A 22,035-nucleotide genomic window follows, 5' to 3' on the forward strand; every position below is an offset into this window, starting at 1 on the left:
GCATCTACAGATAGTCCAGTGATGACTAGTAAAGTACAACTAGAGTGTGAGCGAATTAATAGCCTGTCACCAAACGAGAATGCCAGAATGTAGTAGTTACGCAGAGGCAGTAGCACGGCAAAGATCTAGTATATGATCAGTGATAGCGGACTTGAAGATTAAGAAGTGTAGATGAATGGTGACTTTCCCTCACTGATGTACTGTAGGTGTCTGGGGAGCATCTCGCTAGATAGCACAATAATCAGGCACTGTTGCGTCTCATCAGAACACAGAAATGGCAGATTGCATCACCTGTTGCTGTTACTTAATCCTTGACTTCTGCTATCCACTTGTCCTGGCAAAACTGGTAAGATGAGGGATCTCTCGCCCTCTAGCTGGGGAGATAAGGGGAGAGCTCTGAGCCAGTAAGAAATCCCAAGGTCCTAAGGTTGTTGGAAGTTGAAGTTATAAGTTGGCATAAGTAACTTAGGAGGACAAAAAATATACAGCCATGCTATGTATGAGATTTTTTTTTCTCAAGTCTAATTTTAGAAGTAGCTAAAATAAAGGAGAGCAATTTGTTCTTGCTGGGAAATGATAAAAGGAAGAATTGTGTTATGAACATTTTATGAAACCCATTGACCTGAGTACTTCAAATCAAGAACGGCCATGAAATCTGGTCTGAGGCTTCATCAGTCTCAGTTATCATGAGTAAGGAAGAACAGAACTGCTTGTGGATGTAGTAAATCAGTTTGATGGTTTATCTTGTATTATTCATGGCCTGTCGGCCAGTAGTAAAGCTCATCTGATCTTCATGTATTAGATGGTGCAAACAACATCTGTGGGACAGAACATCACATACCAGTCCTATATCATAATTAAAGCTATAGCACACCAACACCTTGGAAGAATATGCTGTTGAAATTTGTTTTACTTTTACTACATCTCCCCATAGCAGCATATTACAAAGCCTATTACCAGCTTGCATTGCAGCCTCAGGTAGACCATTCTGCAGCCAGCAAATATCCATCACATAATAAGACCTGCATTGCAGTGTGTGTGGGAGTAATAGGAGATAATTAAGTGTTTAATTGCTAATAAAACAATTTTCTTTGCTCAGCAAGGAATGTTACTGTGCCTGCTGTTTATGCTATAAAACAAAGCTAGCCAGCTTGTATGGTAGCTTTCTCATTTAAATTCATGTTCTTTGCTTTGTTTTCTTTATTTCTTGTTAAGCAGTAATGCAGAAGGCGTGGAGAGAGAGGAATCCTCAAGCCAGAATTTCTGCCGCACATGAAGCGCTAGAATTAAATGAGTAAGTAGCCATATTTAGCTGCATAAGCACAATCCTCAGCACTTGTGGTCACATTAGTCCTCTATATCACACTGAATGTTACTGTTACCTCTGGTGCGGGATGGTGCACACCACTTGTAGTCACATTTAGTCGTCTATATCACACTGAATGTTAGTGTTACCTCTGGTCCAGGGTGGTGCACATCAGTTGTAGTCACATTAGTCCTCTATATCACACTGAATGTTAGTGTTACCTCTGGTGCAGGATGGTGCACAGCACTTGTGGTCACATTAGTCCTCTATATCACACTGAATGTTAGTGTTACCTCTGGTGCGGGGTGGTGCACATCACTTGTAGTCACATTAGTCCTCTATATCACGCTGAATGTTAGTGCTACCTCTGGTGCGGGATGGTGCACAGCATTTGTGGTCACATTAATCCTCTATATCACGCTGAATGTTAGTGCTACCTCTGGTGCGGGATGGTGCACAGCACTTGTAGTCACATTTAGTCCTCTATATCACACTGAATGTTAGTGTTACCTCTAGTGCGGGATGGTGCACAGCACTTGTAGTCACATTAGTCCTCTATATCACACTGAATGTTAGTGTTACCTCTGGTACGGGATGGTGCACAGTACATGAAATTATACTGGCCAACTACTAGTTTTTTTATGTATTATCTGTGAGACACTTTTGCAACAAAAAGTGGCCTTCGAGTGGCTGCTTCCGTATCTGCTTTCTATAAAATTTACAGGCCCACTCATAATGAGCAAAATGCTGCGCCAATCTTGCTATGTAAGCAGCCACGCAAGAATGACATATTACCTTTAGGATGTCCCAGCGTTCTTTTTGGCTTGCACAAATAGGGTCAGTTATCATCTAAGCTATGAGTCAGGGAACTTTTTTACCTTTTACTCCAAAATATATTTAGATATGCAGACGTTTCCTCCTTGATTTGAAAGGAAGGACATCATATAATTGTAACACACACTGCCCCCAGAAATTGATGATATATCTTGCTAGTACGGTACACAGCCTGGCAGCAATTGATGATAATGATGATGATGATGATGATTACCATGTATGGCTGTGTATGGTACAAAATCTGTACCACACACAGCCATACATTCTAATCATTATCAATGGCTGTCAGGCTGTGTGTGGTATAGCCATTGATAATGTAACTTCCAGGCAACTATTAGTGTCAGTATTTCAAGATGATATATTTTTTCCCTTAGACTAGAGATGGGTATACCTTGACAGAAACCAGGCAAAGAAACTCTGCGCTACAGCGGCTCTGAATCTGTACAAAAACGTCTGCAATGTAGTTATCGGTAAACAAAGAATAAGTGATTTTGTGCGCTGACACCTTTCCAGAAAAAAGGTGTCAGCGCACAAAATCACTTATTCTTTGTTTACCGATAAATCCATTGTTACTAAGGGAGTAACCTTAAGTGATTAGTGCTGCAGACATTTAGTTCAGCGCAAAGTATATAGACTCAAAATCACCATATAAAGTCTGCAAAGTAGTAGCTGCAACTTTTTGTACAATACATGTTCTGTTCTGCTCCGTATATACACACACACAATATACAAGTGTCATGTATTACATTAATCTGCACAGTCTACTTGTGCATTCTAGTTGCATTGCATTGAGAAGCCTAACGTTAGCACGGGATCTGATAGGTCACTCACGCCAGGCACCTCATGGTGCTTGGTGTACTCAGGCTAGATGTATGAGGAAACATCTGATAATTTTACATAGTATTGTATCAACACAAGAACTTACACTATTGCTTTTATTTTGTGTTCTGAACAGATGTGCTACTGCGTTTATTCTTCTGGCTGAAGAAGAGGCTACTACAATTGTAGAGGCAGAGAAGCTGTTTAAGCAGGCATTGAAAGCTGGAGAAGGCTGCTACAGACGGAGTCAGCAATTACAGCACCATGGTGCTCAGTATGAGGCTCAGCACCGTAAGATCCGTCTATTTATTGCAGCATTTTGTTTTCTTTGATCAGTAATGTCTCACCAATAACTACCGTATATACTAGAGTATAAGTCGACCCGAATATAAGCCGAGGCACCTAATTTTACAACAAAAAACTGGGAAAACTTATTGACTCAAGTGGGACCCTCACTCGAGTATAACCCGAGGGGGGCTTTTTCAGCATAAAAAATGTTCTGAAAAAGTAGGCTAATACTCGAGTATATATGGTAAACCAGGATTATGTGTGTGTGTGTGTGTGTGTGTGTGTGTGTGTGTGTGTGTGTATATTAGGGTGGCCAATTCTGGGATCGGGATTTCAATCCCAGGGATTTCGGAATTAGACTGCGCATGCATATTCTAATGCCGGGCTTCTCCCATACCCGTCAGTGCAGCACTGCGCAGCGTGACGAGGTCAGAGGTCACGCAGCGCAGGGCACAGCCGCACATCCCTCCTCAGCCGTCTGCCCACCGCTCCCGGCTACCCAGCGCTCCCGGCCACCCAGCCACCCCGACGTATGAGCCCGCCTACCAACCTGGCAACCCAGCAGCTCTCCCACCCGTCCACTCAGCAACCCGGCTCCCGGCCGCCCACTCAGCAACCTGGCTCCGCAAACATAAGGGTGTTTTTTACTATTAGGAAAGCCAATCCCGGGAATCCCGAGATTGAGCATTTTTCGATCCTGAATCCCGGGATTAAAAATATGCCAATCCCTAGTGTGTGTGTGTGTGTGTGTGTGTGTATGTGTATGTATGTATATATATGTATATGTATGTATGTATATATATATAGTGGGTCCAGAGGGTGGCCGGCACTCCATGCAGCAACAAAAAAACAAATCGGGTGCCCTCCCAGAAGAGGGGGATGAGACCCGCTCCAATATACAGCAACACAGTCAGGTGGCACTCCAAAAATAAATACAGTAGTCAAACGATCAGGTTTTCACCCTGATGAAAAATGTTGCAATAACAATTGAAACGTTGGATCACCTGATCGTTTGACTACTGTATTTATTTCTGGAGTGCCACCCTGCTGTGTATATGTATGTATATATATATATATATATATATATATATATATATATATATCTGCAACATTTCAGTTTATTAGAAACTGTTTTAAACTCGAAAACAGTTTCTAATAAACTAAAACGTTTATCCTGATCAGTCGCTTATTATGTCCGAGTGCCGCACCCCCGCCAGTATATATAAATGTATTCCACCAGTTATTTAAATATATATATTTTTCATTTTATGTACTATTTGCTATTCTGACAAACCTACACAAAGGGCACAAATGATGGGGCAGGTTAGGTACAGTCCTTTGTGTTTGGCTTATGGATCTGTTTGACGCAATCTGTACACCATTCCTCCCAACATCGCTAACTTCCGTGCTCTGTCCGCTGTCCCCAATCAGGATACTTTTTGTGCTAGTTAGGATGGAACGTTGAGAGGAATAAATCAGTCACTGCTGCTGCTGTGCATCATTAATGTGTGTGGTATACTGTGTAGAAGGTGCTGCCAATAGTCTTTTGAAGACTGATTTATGGGGGTATAAGTTTTGGTTTTTTATTTGGATATATGTGAATAATTATTAATATGTAGGTTTGGACAAAAGCTTAAGATCCCAAATTGACATCAAATTGGTTTTAATATTAATAGTATGTTATTGATAGTGCTGATTTAGTCCATCTATTTACCTGCTGCAGCGGGAAAAGGAACATGGAACTATCCTGCATACATGATATGTGATCAGATAATACCAGCAGTCCCTGTTAGGTCTGCATGGCCGCCAGATAATAGACAGCTGTAAATCACTAACATACTGTACCTAGAAATGTAAATATTTGTTTAACTTTAATTCTATTTAAGCATGTTTATGCTGTTTATTTCAGGGCGGGACACAAATGTACTAGTGTACATTAAGAGAAGACTGGCAATGTGTGCACGGAAGCTGGGGAGGACGAGGGAAGCTGTGAAGATGATGAGAGATGTAAGTGTTTTGTTACTATGATGATCATCATTTTGACCATAGGAATGCAGTTCTTTTTCTTAAGAGCCAACATAGACACTGACCAATGAGGAAATAAGGATACAAATAAATAGCATACCATAACACAGAATAGTATTGTGTACTTGAACGTCTTCCTGTGCAAGTTCTGTCCATTGGCTGTACTGAACTGTTGGGAGGGGATGAGAGAAACATGAGGGCTAGTATGCTGTCTCCAGGAGAGATCTTATGCACAGGAAAATATTATCAAGCACTACTAAATGTGCACGTATAGTATACATTGTTATCAATGTTTGTGCCATTATACAGTTGCAGGCAGAAGCCATAGTGCTCATTTAAAAGACCTTGATGTCATGTATGGGTTTTGGCATGCCTAGCCTATGGTATATAAACCTGTTTTGTGTAGCAAAATTTGCATGGAGAGAAATGACATATTAATGGGAAGACTGAATATGCATGTCTGAGTTAGTAATGGTATACTATATATATTTTTTATTTACATAAGTGCACTCATCTGAGGAGGACAAACGGTACTCATGTATTATCTGGGCTCCCATGTTAAATGCACCCCATTTTTTCATACCCCTACTATCCAACTACGCATGGAGTTGATTTTATATAGTGTGGCGAGCGCAGCGAGCCACAGTGCCCGAAGCGTGGTGAGCGGACGCGGTCTCATAAGAATAACGGGAGCCCAGATATTACATAAGTACCGGACAAACGATCAGGCTGGAGTGTTTGTGCACCCTAATTTGCAGGCTGGGGTTTTGCCATATCTTTACATTAGACACCAACTTTCACATATACGGAATATCAGCCTAGAGATAGGCATCTATACTGTTTTAATGGAATTCTACTGAGCTTCTGTGTTCTTGATATATTCCTGTAGTGTTTTGTCCTAATAGACTGCAGTATTCCTGTGCTGAGCTACCCTGTGAAGTAATTACCCAGTTGTGACCGCAGTGAGTGTTTCCGCTAATAGAACTGCTCTCTCTCCTATTTCTTGTAGTTAATGAAGGAGTTCCCGCTGCTGAGTATGTTCAATATTCATGAGAACTTGTTAGAAGCTCTGCTAGAGCTCCAGGCATACGCAGACGTACAAGCAGTCTTAGCAAAGTATGATGGTAAGTTAATTTCCCTTTACTGAGAGATGTGTTCTTTTATTTTGTATTCTAATCATGTATAAAGTGTAAACTCGCACTTTGTGCACACATCTAACACCCTGCTAATATACAGTCCTTATGCCCATATAAACTCCCTGCCCTCACCTGAAGCCACATGAGCTCTAGAACTTTAAATGTACTATGATGAAATAATAGATACAGTGAGAAATAACATGCCATTAAAATAAGATGTACCAAAACACACACCTCCAATTCCAGGAATCATCCTTCTTCTAAGGGCCCTGTTGTCACAGCCCAAATTTGTAATGCGGCTGCAATACATTATTTTCTCTTACATCTGCAACATGAATAGAAGCCTTTTTCTAGTTGCTGGGCATGGGAGATCTGATGCTAATGCTGTCACTCTGTCAATCTTTATTCAACATATGCACATGTACTGTGCATGCACGGCAATCACCCTGCGCATGTGTCATTGGGTGCAGACACACAGGGACCCAGGGAATTGCTCTCAGAATCTGTGGTTATATTAGCCCATGGCATGGCCAACATTATCTGCAGATGTGTTTGCAGGCAGGGCCATTCCCCAGAATCCTATGCATTCCTTAGCCTGGGGTAGAACACATTTGCACCCCCATAGAAACATATGGTCTCTGCTTTTACGTTAGAAATGGAGGGACTGGAAGATGTTGGTAACATCTGCTGTGGTCCCTACTTGACAAAACCTGGGAATCCCTAATATTTGTGGTTACCGACCAAAAACACCTGCAAATATTTCACCAATATGCTCCTAAGTGTCCTAAATCTGTTTCTCTCTATAGATATAAGTTTACCAAAATCTGCCACAATATGTTACACAGCGGCACTGCTGAAAGCCAGAGCCGTCTCAGACAAGTAAGTATTTTACAGTATTGCCAAATTGTCATAAAGTCTGTGACGTATGTAATGCCTGTACAGGGAGTTATTGGGTAATCACAGACTATCCTCCAAAGCCATCTCTACACGGCAGATTTATTGTAGCAAGTTCACTTTGGTTATTAAAATATAACATGGTGTGACTCCATGCTCATCGGTGAAGGAAGGAAGGGAGTAGGTAATCGGTGCATTTTGCAGCAATTTCACATTGATCTATAGCACTTAACCAGGTACTTACCTAATGTTAAGTTGGTACAAGACTTATAGTAGAGTCTGTACTCTGGTTATTAGGAGCTTATTTCATTCATTTCTGAAATAAATTCACAGATCTGCACTTTATAGTCAAAATTGTGCCACTGCATGCATGCCGTGCTATGCCAGTCCCGATACCATCTGATCATATCGGGATTCGCATAGCTCGGCATATCTACCGTGTGTACACACCATTAGTCTCCCTTACCTGTGTGGGAATTTCTCTAAACTTGCTTTTATATGAGCGATTCTGGCACTTAAAAATATGAGAACTGATGCCGTAATAGTGACTTTACCAAGTATTTTTCCCTTTATTTTCTTACATCCTGGAATGAAAATAAACTCATTGGCTTGTTCATAAAGTGGATCCACACACAAGGCACTCATTTCTCAATGATTTTTAGCTATTTAAAACTTTTGTATGATAACTGTTGCTCCAACCAAGCGGTTCCTGTCATGTGTGTGTGAAAAATGCAATGAGTTTTAAATGGCTAAAACTTGTTGATAAATGGGCCCTATTGTAAAATAAAAAGACAACTTGATTACAAATAGAAGCACATCATTGGTTAAGTCTTCCTCTGTACAATCTAGTGGCTTCAGTAGGGTTGCCAATTGCTACAGCTGAGGAAATATAGTAATCTGCTGTGAATTGTCTCACAATAGGTTGTTAAAAAGCACCAACGTGGAATAATAGGAGATCATTTACAATGATGTAAAAGAGTTGAGCATTATGATGATCAGTGACAGGATGTCACAAATTAATCTAAAGGTTTGACCAGTACTATTTTTCTGGAAAAATAGGTCCAGGAACTCCAGGTCTGGGTCAATGATAGATGGATAGATAGGTAGGTATCTATTTTATTTAGAAACAAAGGCACTCACAGGGGACTATAAAATAAAACGTATTTTATGGAAAGTACATTTTTTTCCCAGAACAGGTGCAGGAACCCAGTTCCTGATTATGTCATATTTAATAAGAGGTTCAGGAACTGAGTTCCTGCTGGTTCTAGCACTAGGTTTGACTCTCTTACATATATCAACTTATAGGGCCTACACACATCCCGATTTTGGCCAGAGATATAGCATGCCAGATTTAGCATAGCAGATTTCCTTTGAGCACAAAATCCTCTATATTGCTTAGAACGTGCAAAATGTGTCAACGATATGCCTCAGCGATTCTGCTTAGTGATTTAAGCATGCCAGATTGACACCACACAAAAGGCGCCCGATATGCAGGGTCTTGCTAAACGATTTTGCTAGATTGATGGGACATGCTCATTCTTCATCTTAATGCGATTTAGACGCGCGGGGCCGCGCATCTATATCGGTTTAGCCCCCACACACACACAGATGTATGCTTAGTTTCTAAGCGACCTTGCTAAATCGCTTAGAAAATGGCACAAAATCGGCATGTGTGTAGGCCCCATTAGACAGGCAGGAGTTTGGGGTCTCCAGAGTTCTGCGCAAAGGAGGGTTAGTTTTGTGGATGGACGGCATTGTGAGATCTGTGCAACATGTGCTCTCTGAGAAGTACAAGTAATTTTTTTTTCCCCATTCTTTTTGTCCTGTAGATGGACCAGTACCTGCAACATCTTTCCTCCCTACACAGCGACTCCAGCTTGAGAGGGCAGAGCAATGGTTGTCACAGCTTTCCCTGTGGTGTCTGCCTGCCAAGTACAGCTCTGGAGTTAGGTGTGAGGTGAGAAAGAGATTGCATGGTCTGGTTTATTTCCCATATACAGTAGTAGTGCAATTTCTGTGCGTGAGCAGCATAGGGTAGTGCTCCACTACTACTCCTGCACTAGCATCATTTCCATTCTTTACTGACCATTACAGGGGATCAGCCAGTACAATACCCCCCTATATGTGTTGGACTATTCTATATTCTTTTACCGTCTAGAATGAGATCTGGAGTATAGTACTGTATCTATTATAGGAACATAGCTGATAGCTACTTACTTTAGTTTCCTATTGCAGTAGCCACACTACATCCCACTTCTATTTCTCCAGTGTAATTTTGGATCTTTCCAGTGATATCCATTATCTTTGTTTCTTCTCGATTTCAGGTTCTCCCCAGAAGCCGCATCAAGGCGAGGGCTCAGCACAGCAGAAATGAATGCTGTAGAGGCCATTCACAGAGCAGTGGAGTTTAATCCACATGTGCCAAAAGTATGTCTGCAATTGTGTTATGCAGTTTGTAGCTTGGTAGTAATTCATTCCATGGTATGGAGTTGATAGTATTGCCTGTGTACGGCCATTTAGGTGCCATGTGCTTTCTTATGAAACACAATTTGTCACATTGGATCTATTTTTATTGTGTGATCTCCTTCTCCATGTGCCTTGAAAAAGTGAAGAGAAAATATACAAAGACCTGTTCTCATTCTTTTGATGCATTCAAATAGCTATGTAGAAGGACTTGCCTTGTTCTCCCACCAGACCAATACGTTTTTTTCAATTTGAGTGTCTTTGAAACAATAATATCTTAAGGGGCATACACACGCAGAGATTTGTGCTAAGCAATTTTGCTTAAGCAAAAAAAGGGCGGGTAATGGTTCAGAATGAGAGATTGCAATCAGTATCTCTCATTCTGTACACACAGAGATTTGCAGTCACTTGCTAAGCAATCTGACTAGATTTTGACTGCATGCACTGAATTAGTTAGCAGGAGATATTTAATCTCTTGTAGCATACACACGGAGAGATCTGTGCTTACTTTCTAAGCAATCTAGTCAGATTGCTTAGACAATAGCACACATTTGCTCCGTGTGTATGCCCCTTTATTCATTAGTACAGATCTGAGCTTTCCTGTCTTCTGGGTAACAACTAAAAATCACTATGGAGGTATTCAATTATGTCTGTATATTTCGTCTAGCTGAAAAATCCGAGCATCCTATTCAGTGCACCCGTTTTCAGATGGTTTTTCCACCAATGCCGGTGGAAAAGTAATTCTCTGATCCATTTGTTTTCCAACAGCTATTCAGACAATTGAAAAATCTACACTTTTCACTGAATTTCGGTCGAAATTACATTCATCCTTCAGTATTCAGTTAAGTGTCAGAAAGAAAATGGCACTAATTGAATATCACCCTATATGTCCTCTCCTTACAGCCTGGATTGGAGAGTCATCTTGACTATTGAAGGGAATCTATAGTTCATTTATAGCATTCCTAAAACTCAATCATTTAAAATAAAATAGTTATAGGAATGACTGCCCCGGAATTGTAAACTTCTGATAAGTATTTTTAATTAAAAAAAGTGCCCTACATTGATTTGTAATTGAACATGAAGAGAATGTAAATGAATATAGTTTACAGCTAATAGCTTTAGATATTATTGCACGTACCTTTTTGTACTGTAAGTGCTGCTAATTGTGTCCTTCTGTTTGTGTATCGCAGTATCTTCTTGAAATGAAGAGTTTAATACTACCCCCTGAGCACATCCTGAAGAGAGGGGACAGTGAGGCCATAGCATACGCCTTCTTTCACCTTCAGCACTGGAAAAGGGTGGAGGGAGCTTTAAATCTCTTACATTGTACGTGGGAAGGGAGTAAGTATTTAGTTTTTTTCCTAGATTATTGGCTTGAAGCTAATGAAATAAATTAGACCTCTATGTAAATGTTATGACCACTGCTGTTCAGTGTTACCCTTGGCACATATTCGATCTCTAGGTTCATATTTCCCTACTGCTGTTCATTTTCAGCCTTGGCATACATTAGACTGCTCTGTGCATCTTTCCTTGCTGCTGTCCAGTGTTACCCTCACGACACAATAGACCTCTCAATACATCTTGTACTATTGCTTTTCAGTGTTACCCTTGACACATATAATACCCCTCTGTTCATTTTTCTGTACTGCTGTTCATTATTACCTTCTGCACACATTAACCATTTATATACATCTTACTGCTGTATAGTGTTACATTTGGCATATATTGGATCTCTGTACATTTTTATACTGCTGCTGTGTTCTATGTTCAGAGCATTCTTGTATGATATTAGAATGTTAGAATAAGATCTACTGTATAATCAGCTAATCTGATAAAACTGTGCAGTTGCTGGTACCGGTGCCCTGTCACAGGTTGCTCTTGGAAGACATGTTTAGGTTTATTATAATGCTGTGGACTAGACACTTTCTACATTAATCCTGGACTTGTGATACAGAACTAGAGCTGATATGCATGCCTTGCGTAACCACTTGCCTGCCTTTGTTACATGTGTTGGGACCGGAGCCAGAAGAACGTCACCTGGATTGGTCACATCCCCTGCCAGTATAAATGTAGATACTGTAGTGTACCCTGGTTCACATGATGTGGAAGTGTCTGGGCGCATTTATCACTGATAAAGTGGCCAATTACTTATTCACATTTACCATTTGTGTGCTTGTTTAGTCAGGTTTCCTTTATTATAGAATTATTCAGTGCTTGAAGATCTGTGAAAAGATATTAGACTCCACAGTGTGTTAAAAAAGCTGTGACAAATAATCTATGTACTAAGCCTTAGAGCGATAAAGTGGAGTGAGATACACCGCATTCGACTGGCCCACAAGGGTACAGGGGAAACGCTAAGGGGGGCCTCATTGCTTGATGGCACACTTCCTACTCTGGGGATCAGGCTCCAGACTGAATTATACATTACACCTATGTTACAGTATACCGCACAGGACTGTGACCTATTTTCTACAACACATAGCTATTATTATTCTTGTACCTTATCATGCATGGACTACAGCATATTTATCGAAGGGCCCAGACCATGCATGCTGAAAAGCTTCTGTGGTGGCTGGCCATGCCAACTCTGGAGGCTGACCATTCCTCTAAGCTTGATCCTCTACCACTGCATTCCTCCGGTGGCCCTTTACACTGGAGATACAGGGCGGGATGTACTAAGGGAGAAATGTGGTAAAACCCCTGTTTTTGGGGGTTTACAGCATTTTCAAATGTACTAAGACCCGACTGCTGCGTTTGCGCCACCCAGGGTATCGCTACTTTTGGATGGCAGTACCCTATAGAAGCCTATGGGCTTCTTAAAGCTGGCCACCGCAGACGCCACTGTATTTTAATACATCCCGCCCAATGTACCAATCAACCAGTGCTTTTTCAAACACCGCCTATAACTTGACAGGAGCTGATTGGTTGGTACTTTATCTCCATCCACTTTATCCCTTGTCAGGGCTTAGCACATAGACCCCTGTAACTGGTTGGTAATTTCAGCAATTCTATCTGAAGATTTTATTGGCCATATGTTGACCTGAAATGCGTCATAGCGAGTGTTCCTTATGTAGCATTCAGATTAATTCATTGCAGCTTATGAACTTGTTATCAAAGTATAGTAAAATAACAGGGTGTGGCATATTTTGTTGTCTCTTAGAATGCCAACATTTCAAATATTGAAATTCACAATATCAACACTGACTCACTGCCAACATTGTGAATGTCGGGTGACGGATCCCGATAGTCATTTACCCGACATCGGTATCCCAACGGTTTAAAACACTGACAGACGCGTTCCCGGCGGCCACCGGCTATTCTCCCTCGTGGGGGTCCACGGCCCCCATAGAAGGAGAATAGAATAGGTGGTGAGCGTACTGAGCCACCGTGCCCGCAGCGTGGCGAGTGCAGCGAGCCCGCAAGGGGATTTTTTACTCTCGCCATGCTGTCTGAGTCCGGCCAGTCGGGATCCCGACGTCAGGCTAATGACTGTCGGAACCCTATACCAAACCCGTGAATGTCAATGGTGGGATTTACCACTCAATCTTACTCTGACTAACCCAAACAGCAGCCTAACTCTGAAAAGCCAGTGTGGACATTATCAATGTCAACATTCTGTACTTGGTACCATCCCCAATGTTGAAATGCAGACCATGCTGAATTTGTGCTGTCAACTTTCTGGAGGTTGACAAACTAAAAACTTGGCTACAAAATGTTGGTACAGTAAATGACCATAGCATTTATCTCCTAAGCCAGTGGTTCCTAACCCTGGTCCTCAAGTACCCCCACAGTGCTAATTTTCCAGGTCTCCACACAGAATCATAGGCAAAATAATTAGCTCCACCTGTGGATCTTTAAAAATGTGTCTGAATAATGAGTGCACCTCCCGGGTGACCTGGAAAACATGCACTGTTGGGGGCATACTTGCCTACTTTTAAAAACTAGTTTCAGGGAGATTATAGTTGGTAGTAGAATTTTGCATAGCACCCCATTGAGGGGGCGTGTCATGCTCCACCCAAAGGGTGTTTTTAGTTCCATATATGGAGAGATAGTGAAAAAAGATTGAACGTGGCACCTAGAAGCGTGGGTGTGTACTGCTACATCTGAGAGGAATCTTTTAAAATTACAAATTCAAATGTAGATGAGCCCCAAAGCGGTTAGTAAGAGCTACTATACTTGGGAAAGTGCTGGGAAATGGCGCTGATGATTCAATGTAAATGTATTTATCTCTCATTCCTTTTTTCCCCAAAAATTTAACAGTGTAATGTGGGCTAGGTGAAATGAGTGAGATTGCTAGACTAATGAGGGAGAGAGGGAGATTGCTACTATTTCAGGGAGTCTCCTGCAGAATCCAGGAGGGTAGGCAACTATGGTTGGGGGTACTTGAGGACCAGGGTTGGGAAACACTTTTCTAAGCCATAGCAGCAGTGATCCAGCCATTAAATGATTCAGCATGAGGAGAGTGATTACATCTTCTCATGGGCTTTATGTCCCTTAAGTGCATGGTATTGACAATATTAATTTCTTCCTGGATTTTAACTTTCCATAAATGTCCAGATATATAACTGAGGTTTTACTCATACAGTATGTTTGTACGTTCATCAGGTAAATGTGACTATATATTGAGGCTCTGTATGTTTTAGAGTAGGTTTATTTGTAGAATGAGCTCAGCTAATAATGAGAATGACCAGGACATATAATAAGCCATTTACAAAACATTCCTAAAGATCATTGCCACCAGTGCACATATATCACCACCAGATGGTGATGTCCCATCTTAAACTGTTACATGTTCCCTGCACTGAAGTATATGTAACACAGTGATCCATGATATGGCTGTTTTATATATTGTCCTGTGACCATACATCTGCTACAATAGAGTAGGATAGTGTTCCACGGGTCACTGTTCAAGGTAACATTTCAGTAGAATAATAATAATTATACATGTTTGCTGACACACAGGGGTACTATTAAGAACCATATTCTGTCTTTTACAAGGGATAAGCTATTTAAAACGTAGGTTGAACTAGATGGACGCAAGTCTTTATTCAGCCTTATCTACTATGTAACTATGTATGCGCACTGAAACTGTTTAGAAGCTGTGGCGCATATATTTATAGACTTTATATTCTTTGTACATTGTTATTTAAAACTAAAAAGACACATCATTACTGTATTTGGTTGAAATGTCCCCATCCCTATAACCTGCCAAAGCTTGCACTACTAAATACTATGACAAGGCAGCCAAGCCGTGTATGTAGATTTCTAACTGGGTGTGAACATGACCTCTACCTCTATAGATCCCCTCTGTATCTTCTCTGTTTGATTCATGGCTCTGCCATCTATAGCACCAACTTACGACACTTGATGCTGGCATTACTGAGGGCATATCATCAGAGATGCCCTCAGTTTGAGATGGCCTGTTATTTGAATGCACATCTGTGTGGGTAATGTCTATAGTGGCAAGCGGGTGGCATAGTGAGCAGGCACTATGCATTGGATGCTGACACCGCTGTCCTCTCTATCACATCCCCCAACTTGCATTCCCTCCATATGTTCCCCTGTGAGCGAATGTAAATGCTATAGATAGTGGTACTCTTATGCTGGTGATGCATTGAATTGTGCAGGATAGTTAGACCGCATGGATACTTGTGGTGTTTGCAGTGCTGTGATATTCAGACCTTCATGGGAATTACAGCTGTGGGCACACTATAGCATTGCTGTATGCCCCTCAAAATATCATTGTAACGCATACGGAGACATTAGAGAAAGCCTTGAGTCATTTTATATAATATTATTAATAAGACACGTGCTAGCATTGTGAGAGCACAGTGCTGGTCTCCTTTAGAAGTAGTCAATGCGGTGCCAGTAGGCTTTCTTTCATCTTAGGAGGCAGCTCTCTGTAGATCACATCCCATTCTTCCGACAATGTATAAACCCTGCCCCGTTTTTCTCCTCTGTGCTGTTCTTTTTTATTTTATTTTTACAGTTGCTGGGCAGTGTCTGCTGTTCCCCAGACTGTTGTACAGGTCCTTCCCCAGGTGGCACTGGTCTGAGCTGCAGCGCCTCCATCTCCTGGTGTGACCTAGCCGCACCTTGTTTATTCTTAAATGCATTTTTGGGAATTTTCCTCCTATTCACAGCGTTGACTACCACCAGAGAGTTCTGTTGACGGGATGCAGTGTAAATCCCGGCGTTCAGAATCCCGACGCTGGAATCCCGATCGCCGAAATCCCGACACTTTCTCCCTCCGTGGGTGTCCACGACAACCCTGGAGGGAGAATAAATTAGCGTACCGAGCGTAGCGAGGCACCAGGCCCGCTGCGTGGCGAGCGCAGCGAGCCCGCAAGTGGGGGTGATCCACGTCCCCCCTTGTCGGGATTTCGACGATCGGGATTCTGAACGCCGGGATCCTGACCGCCGGGATTTAATACTGAATCCCTGTTGACCATACACTGTTCACTACCCATGGCCAGGTCATTATGCGGTAGACATTAGGTCGACCACTATTGGTCAACAGTCATTTGGTTGGCACAAGAAAAGGTCTACAGATAGAACCAACCTCATCTAGCCCTTTATTAGGATTAAGTGACCCAGAGCTGTCGGACGTAATCTTCTGCTAATCCCCTACTATGTATTGTATAGAAGCTGAGAACAATAGGCCTTGGCTCACCATGGCTATCCAGAGAAGGCTCCATCTGTACATGCATTAGAGGAGGATACACTTATACAGTGTACACGTTGACCTAGACACAAAAAAAGTGAACAACTCATGGATCTTTTACCATGTCAACCCGTTTCATGTGTAAACCTAATGACCCATACCCAGCCAGGTCATTATACTCCTGCAGCCTAATGTGTACCAGAATCACACATACCTCGGCTCTATGTTCCATACGCATGACCTGTGCGGCACACCCTCCACCACGGGCGGCTCTCTTACACCAAGGCCTTGCGGGTAGACTAGTAGCAAACTAGATGCAAAATGTTAGTGTCCATGTTGGCATTTTGAACAAGAAAATTTTTAAAAACCCCATGTCGAGCTTTTGACTGTCTACCTAACGCTTATGTCGACCTTTCTGCATATCAACCTTCTTGTTGACCTAATGGTTGTCAGCCTTTTTGATGTCTACCTGTTTTCCCACACCCGTTTAATGTCATTGGCATATCAGCATTTTACAGCTTCTGCTGTTTATCTATGGCAGCCTCTCCCTGAGGGGCACATATTATTATCTTTATTCTTTAGTGTGCCATTGTGAGAATGTTGAATCTAGAATTAGAGCAAAAAACAAACCTGAAGGGAGTTATCCAGTTTCCCCCAGTAAAACATCGGAACAGAAAAGTGCATTTTTTTGCTATTTTTCCTTCTTTTTTTAATCAGGCTATCCAATTGGATTGTCTAAGAAAGGACCCATTTCACTAAATGAGCTCTCACTGATCATGTACTGTACTGTCCCGAACATGATCAGTAAGAGCTGCTCACAGGAAACAGATTCTAAAACACACTAAATGAATAAAGCAGACAGAGAGAGAAAAGGAATAGGACAGGAGAAAGAGAGAACGCAAGAGATGGGATGAAGAGTGAGATGTAGGAAAAGAGGGAGAAACAGGTGTAAGTTGAGACAATGGGAGGGAAGCAGTAGAGAGAAACTGGGGAAGAGGGGGAGAAAGATGGGAATGTGAAATACATGGAAAACAGACCCTGCAACATTGGGCAAAATAGATAGTGACCTGACAAAGTGTTCCAAAATAGTAGTTTTTCTAATTTTTATCTGTTCCTTATCCAGTTAATAATAACAATGTCAATGTAAATATTGTGGTGCGATTTGAGAAGTCAAGATGTATATTATTGATAAAAATGTATATTACATGAATATCAGTGTGTGTATGTCATGAAGCTTTTGTTTTTGACTCGCTGGAATAGTTTTCTTTTAACTCTCTACATTAACTCTAAGTGGTGGTCTGGATTCTCTGCACTGGGTATCCTTGGGAAGATAGGACCTTTTAGTTCCATGCATTGTACGTCTCATTGGGGCAGATGTATTAACTCCATTGAAGAGATAAAGTGGAAGGAGATAACACACCAGCCAATCACATACCTCCCAACATGACCCCAGGAGTGACACAATGCTATGCTCCAGCACTTCTCCCCTTAATGTATGATTACCTCCATCTGTGTTGAACAGGTTAATTGATAAGAAAGGTGCTTCAACACAGGTGATGGCAATCATACATAAAGAGGGAAGTCCAGGAGCAGAGCAATGTGTCCCTCCTGGAGAGGGTCATGTTGGGAGGTATGCAATCAACTCTCAACTGTCATATTTCAAACACAGCTGATTGGCTGGTACTTTATCTCTTTCCACTTTATCTCCAGTTTATCTCTTTGCAAGGCTTAATACGTCTGCCCCAGTATACTATTTGCATGTGGCTTTCACTCACAAGAACCAGAGAGGTTGGGGAGAGCTTTGTCAGTCGCACAGAAATGAAATTTTATTTTGTACGGGTGGACCCTCCTTATACAATATAATCAATTAATATTTATTAATGCGAGGGTGTGCTACCACAGACACGGAATAAGCGTACTTTGGAGGACAGAGAAACAGTGTCTTTTTTTGGTGCACCAGAAAAATTATATTAATAAAACATGACTTTTAATGAATTTATTTAAAATAGTTGCGACGATAAATAAAAAACACAGACAAAACATGAGACAACATGTAGTGATTTAAAAAGGATATAAATCCTCACCTAGTATGACCCCACTGCACACTGTCTCTTAATTATTTTATAAAAGTTTGTCTTAATGAGGCACGGTGGAATTGACTTTGTTATGTTACTATGTCACAGTTTGCATAATACGTGGATGACCCAGGATTGTTACTAATTTGAAACAGTATGTCAGTAAGATCCCGGGGCTCTCTATGCAGCCGCTGGCAAGTGCTTGAACACTGATGTGATACCGTTTCAGCGCCCCTGCTGACTTGCTGGAGCCAGTGGTTCCACAGCCTGCGTTCAGCCTGCAGAGCTGAGTCAGAGGTGTGCCTGTAAGCACTCCCTCGCTCGTGCGGGTTAGAAGAGACAGGAAGACGCACAGCTCTGGCGCCAGAGACCGTGTCAGTGTACTGCTGGGGACCGTGTCCAATGGAAACCCCATCGTTTACGCCGGCCAACAACAGATCAAAATGCAATTGTAAGGGGAAAGGGAGAGTGGGGTTTAAACACACTAGGTGTGTAGTCAGTGAAGCGTACGCTTTCACAAAAGTTTCTTCAGGACGGTCCTGAAGAAGCTTTTGCGAAAGCGTACGCTTGACTCACTACACACCTAGTGTGTTTAAACCCCACTCTCCCTTCCCCCTTACAATTGCATTTTGATCTGTTGTTGGCCGGATTGGGGTTTCCGTTGGACACGGTCCCCAGCAGTACACTGACACGGTCTCTGGCGCCAGAGCCGTGCGTCTTCCTGTCTCTTCTAACCCGCACGAGCGAGGGAGTGCTTACAGGCACACCTTTGACTCAGCTCTGCGGGCTGAACGCAGGCTGTGGAACCACTGGCTCCAGCAAGTCAGCGGCGGCGCTGAAACGGTATCACATCAGTGTTCAAGCGCTTGCCAGCGGCTGCATAGAGAGCCCCGGGATCTTACTGACATACTGTTTCAAATTTGTAACAATCCTGGGTCATCCACGTATTATGCAAACTGTGACATAGTAACATAACAAAGTCAATTCCACCGTGCCTCATTAAGACAAACTATTATAAAATAATTAAGGGACAGTGTGCAGTGGGGTCCCACTAGGTGAGGATTTATATCCTTTTGAAATCACTATATGTTGTCTCATGTTTCGTCTGTGTTTTTTATTAATCTTCGCAACTATTTTAAATAAATTCATTAAAAGTCATGTTTTATTAATATAATTCTTCTGGTGCACCAAAAAAAGATACTCTTTCTCTGTCCTCCAAAGTACACTCACAAGAACCAGCTCATTCCAGGGGTGCAAGGAAATGATATATAAAAAGAAATGAGCCATAACAACTCTTGTACAAACTGGCTTTACTCTGTGACAACTTAAGGTGTTTAATGTATGGCCTCCTAGACCTCTCCTTGCCCAGAATTAGGTTAATTTCCATAAGTAAATGATGACAATATTTGCATGGGCCAAAAATTTACAGAAGTCGGTAGCAATTTTGAACTTATATACATTATCTTCTCTGGGCTAATAATGCTAGTTATCTATGTGGAAAGCCATGAAATGGCTGCTTCCATTGTGGTGAGCTCTATACACACACACACACAGTCTGCAGCCTACAGAGGTCGATCTTGGCGAATGCGTAATTCAGTAAGACAAAGCAGCAGATGAATATTGGACTTGCAGTGGGAAGTAGAAATAAACGTTTCTTGACCGTGAGATCTGAAAATAGAGTCGCTGACTTCTCAGCGTCTGTCTTCAATTTCAGTGTGATGTCATTTGTTCCTTGAACTGCGATTACAGTGCGAACATCACTCACATGATAAGTTATAGCACTACTTGAAACAGTAAATATCTGAGTAGAACAATGTGACTTTGAAGGCCGTGTTCTTGTGGTGTTTTGCTGCGTGAGATGGGATAGCAGATATACAGGGCTGTCCCACCAGTATAATGTAACATTGTATCTCGTCAACATAATACAACTTCTCTGCAGGATTACCTAGCTGGAAATGACCAAATCCTATACATGCTGTTTTTATCATCTACATATACTTCAGACGCCTATGATTTATGCACCAAAATAAATGCCATGTGTTTGTAGGTCTCGGACATTCCCTATGAATCTGGGTATTTTGGGTTCTTACGGCCCTTCATATTAAGGATGAAACAAATGTGTGTGTTGACAGGCTGTATGGTAATACATCACATACCAGACCTGGAACTGGTATTGTTTAAGGATGCAACAATGAGAATTCCAGTGTCTTAGCTGTGTACTCACTAGCCAGCATTTCCCTTCTTCTCTAATGGTGATAGATTGCAATAGAAAATGCCTTGTACTGCAGACATAAAGTCATGGAAGCAAGCTCAAGTCTGTGGTAAGCTCATAGGCCCCAACGTCATTCTACAAGAGTGTAAGAGGGGTACTGTGTGTCCCTTCTTCCTGAGCTGTGCCTGTTTATTAATGTTCTTATTTACACAGTGCAAAGATGGGCGCAATGTTTGTTGGGATAAAAGTGCGCTTTCTGACGCTTTTTAAATTGAGGTTGTGAGCCATACTGCACGGGGACACAACTACCTAATAACACATGCTTGACTGCTTTTTAGGAAATCATTTTACATCTAATTCTAGATATCTTTAGGAGTTACAAATATGTTTTGCTTTGTTTATAGCATTCAGAATGATTCCTTATCCATTGGAAAAAGGGCACCTTTTCTATCCATATCCCATCTGTACAGAAACGGCAGACAGAGAATTACTTCCATGTGAGTACACAATTATCTTGGCAAGTGGCACAATCGTACCATAAAAGGAAGAAAGGTTAATGACTGTAACCAACATTCCACATATACAGTGTTCTAATGTGTATATAGGGTGAATCGTCCAATGAGGACTTCTGTAGAAAAGCAACAAATACCATTTTGAGATGTACACTGTACCATCCTCATTACTATGTCTACTTTTAAAAAGCAATGTTTTACAACCCCCCAAAAAATATACAGTATATATATTTGCAGAAAGTGAAGGTTATATACCATCCATTGAGGAACAGGATGATTTATTTTGGTTCAATCCAGCCAACAAGCTGCAGTGCTGTGGCGGGTTAGAAGATTGCTTGACGAGCTACGATGTGCATAGGAAATGAGTGAAATGCTGCTGTGCATAGGATGAAAGAATTGCATGACGAGCTGCAATGCATAGAAGAGGAATTGCGTGATGAGCTGCAGTGCATAGGAGAGAAGAATTGAGTAATGAGTGGCGCTGTTCTTAGGAGAGAACTGTGTATCAAGCTGCTCTGCAAAGATAAGAGGAACTGTGATGAACTGCAGTGCATAGGAGAGGAATTGCAATCTGAACTGCAGTGCATAGGAGAGGAATTGCAATCTGAACTGCAGTGCATAGGAGAGGAATTGCAATCTGAACTGCAGTGCATAGGAAAGGAATTGCAATCTGAACTGCAGTGCATAGGAAAGGAATTGCAATCTGAACTGCAGTACATAGGAGAGGAATTGCGATCTGAACTGCAGTGCGTAGGAGAGGAATTGCGATCTGAACTGCAGTGCGTAGGAGAGGAATTGCGATCTGAA

General features: G+C 41.7%; 1 protein-coding gene across 6 annotated transcripts in view; it reads left to right on the forward strand.

Annotated features, from left to right (window-relative positions):
• ST7 (suppression of tumorigenicity 7) overlaps positions 1 to 22,035 on the forward strand; it is a 100,217-nt gene that overhangs the window by 75,145 nt on the left and 3,037 nt on the right. For 3 of the 6 annotated variants that reach the window (XM_083182796.1, XM_083182802.1, XM_083182801.1), the window contains exons 6-13: positions 1,216 to 1,294; positions 3,096 to 3,250; positions 5,157 to 5,254; positions 6,282 to 6,396; positions 7,215 to 7,287; positions 9,627 to 9,729; positions 10,956 to 11,106; positions 21,121 to 21,213. In XM_083182796.1, coding sequence (XP_083038922.1) covers positions 1,216 to 1,294; positions 3,096 to 3,250; positions 5,157 to 5,254; positions 6,282 to 6,396; positions 7,215 to 7,287; positions 9,627 to 9,729; positions 10,956 to 11,106; positions 21,121 to 21,213 — 867 coding nt within the window. The remainder of the gene's footprint in view (positions 1 to 1,215; positions 1,295 to 3,095; positions 3,251 to 5,156; positions 5,255 to 6,281; positions 6,397 to 7,214; positions 7,288 to 9,626; positions 9,730 to 10,955; positions 11,107 to 21,120; positions 21,214 to 22,035) is intronic. The other 3 variants (XM_083182799.1, XM_083182800.1, XM_083182798.1) reach the window with 3 other exon arrangements.

This window comes from Crinia signifera, chromosome 4, assembly GCF_055691185.1.
Source record: "Crinia signifera chromosome 4, ASM5569118v1, whole genome shotgun sequence".
Lineage (NCBI taxonomy): Eukaryota > Metazoa > Chordata > Amphibia > Anura > Myobatrachidae > Crinia > Crinia signifera.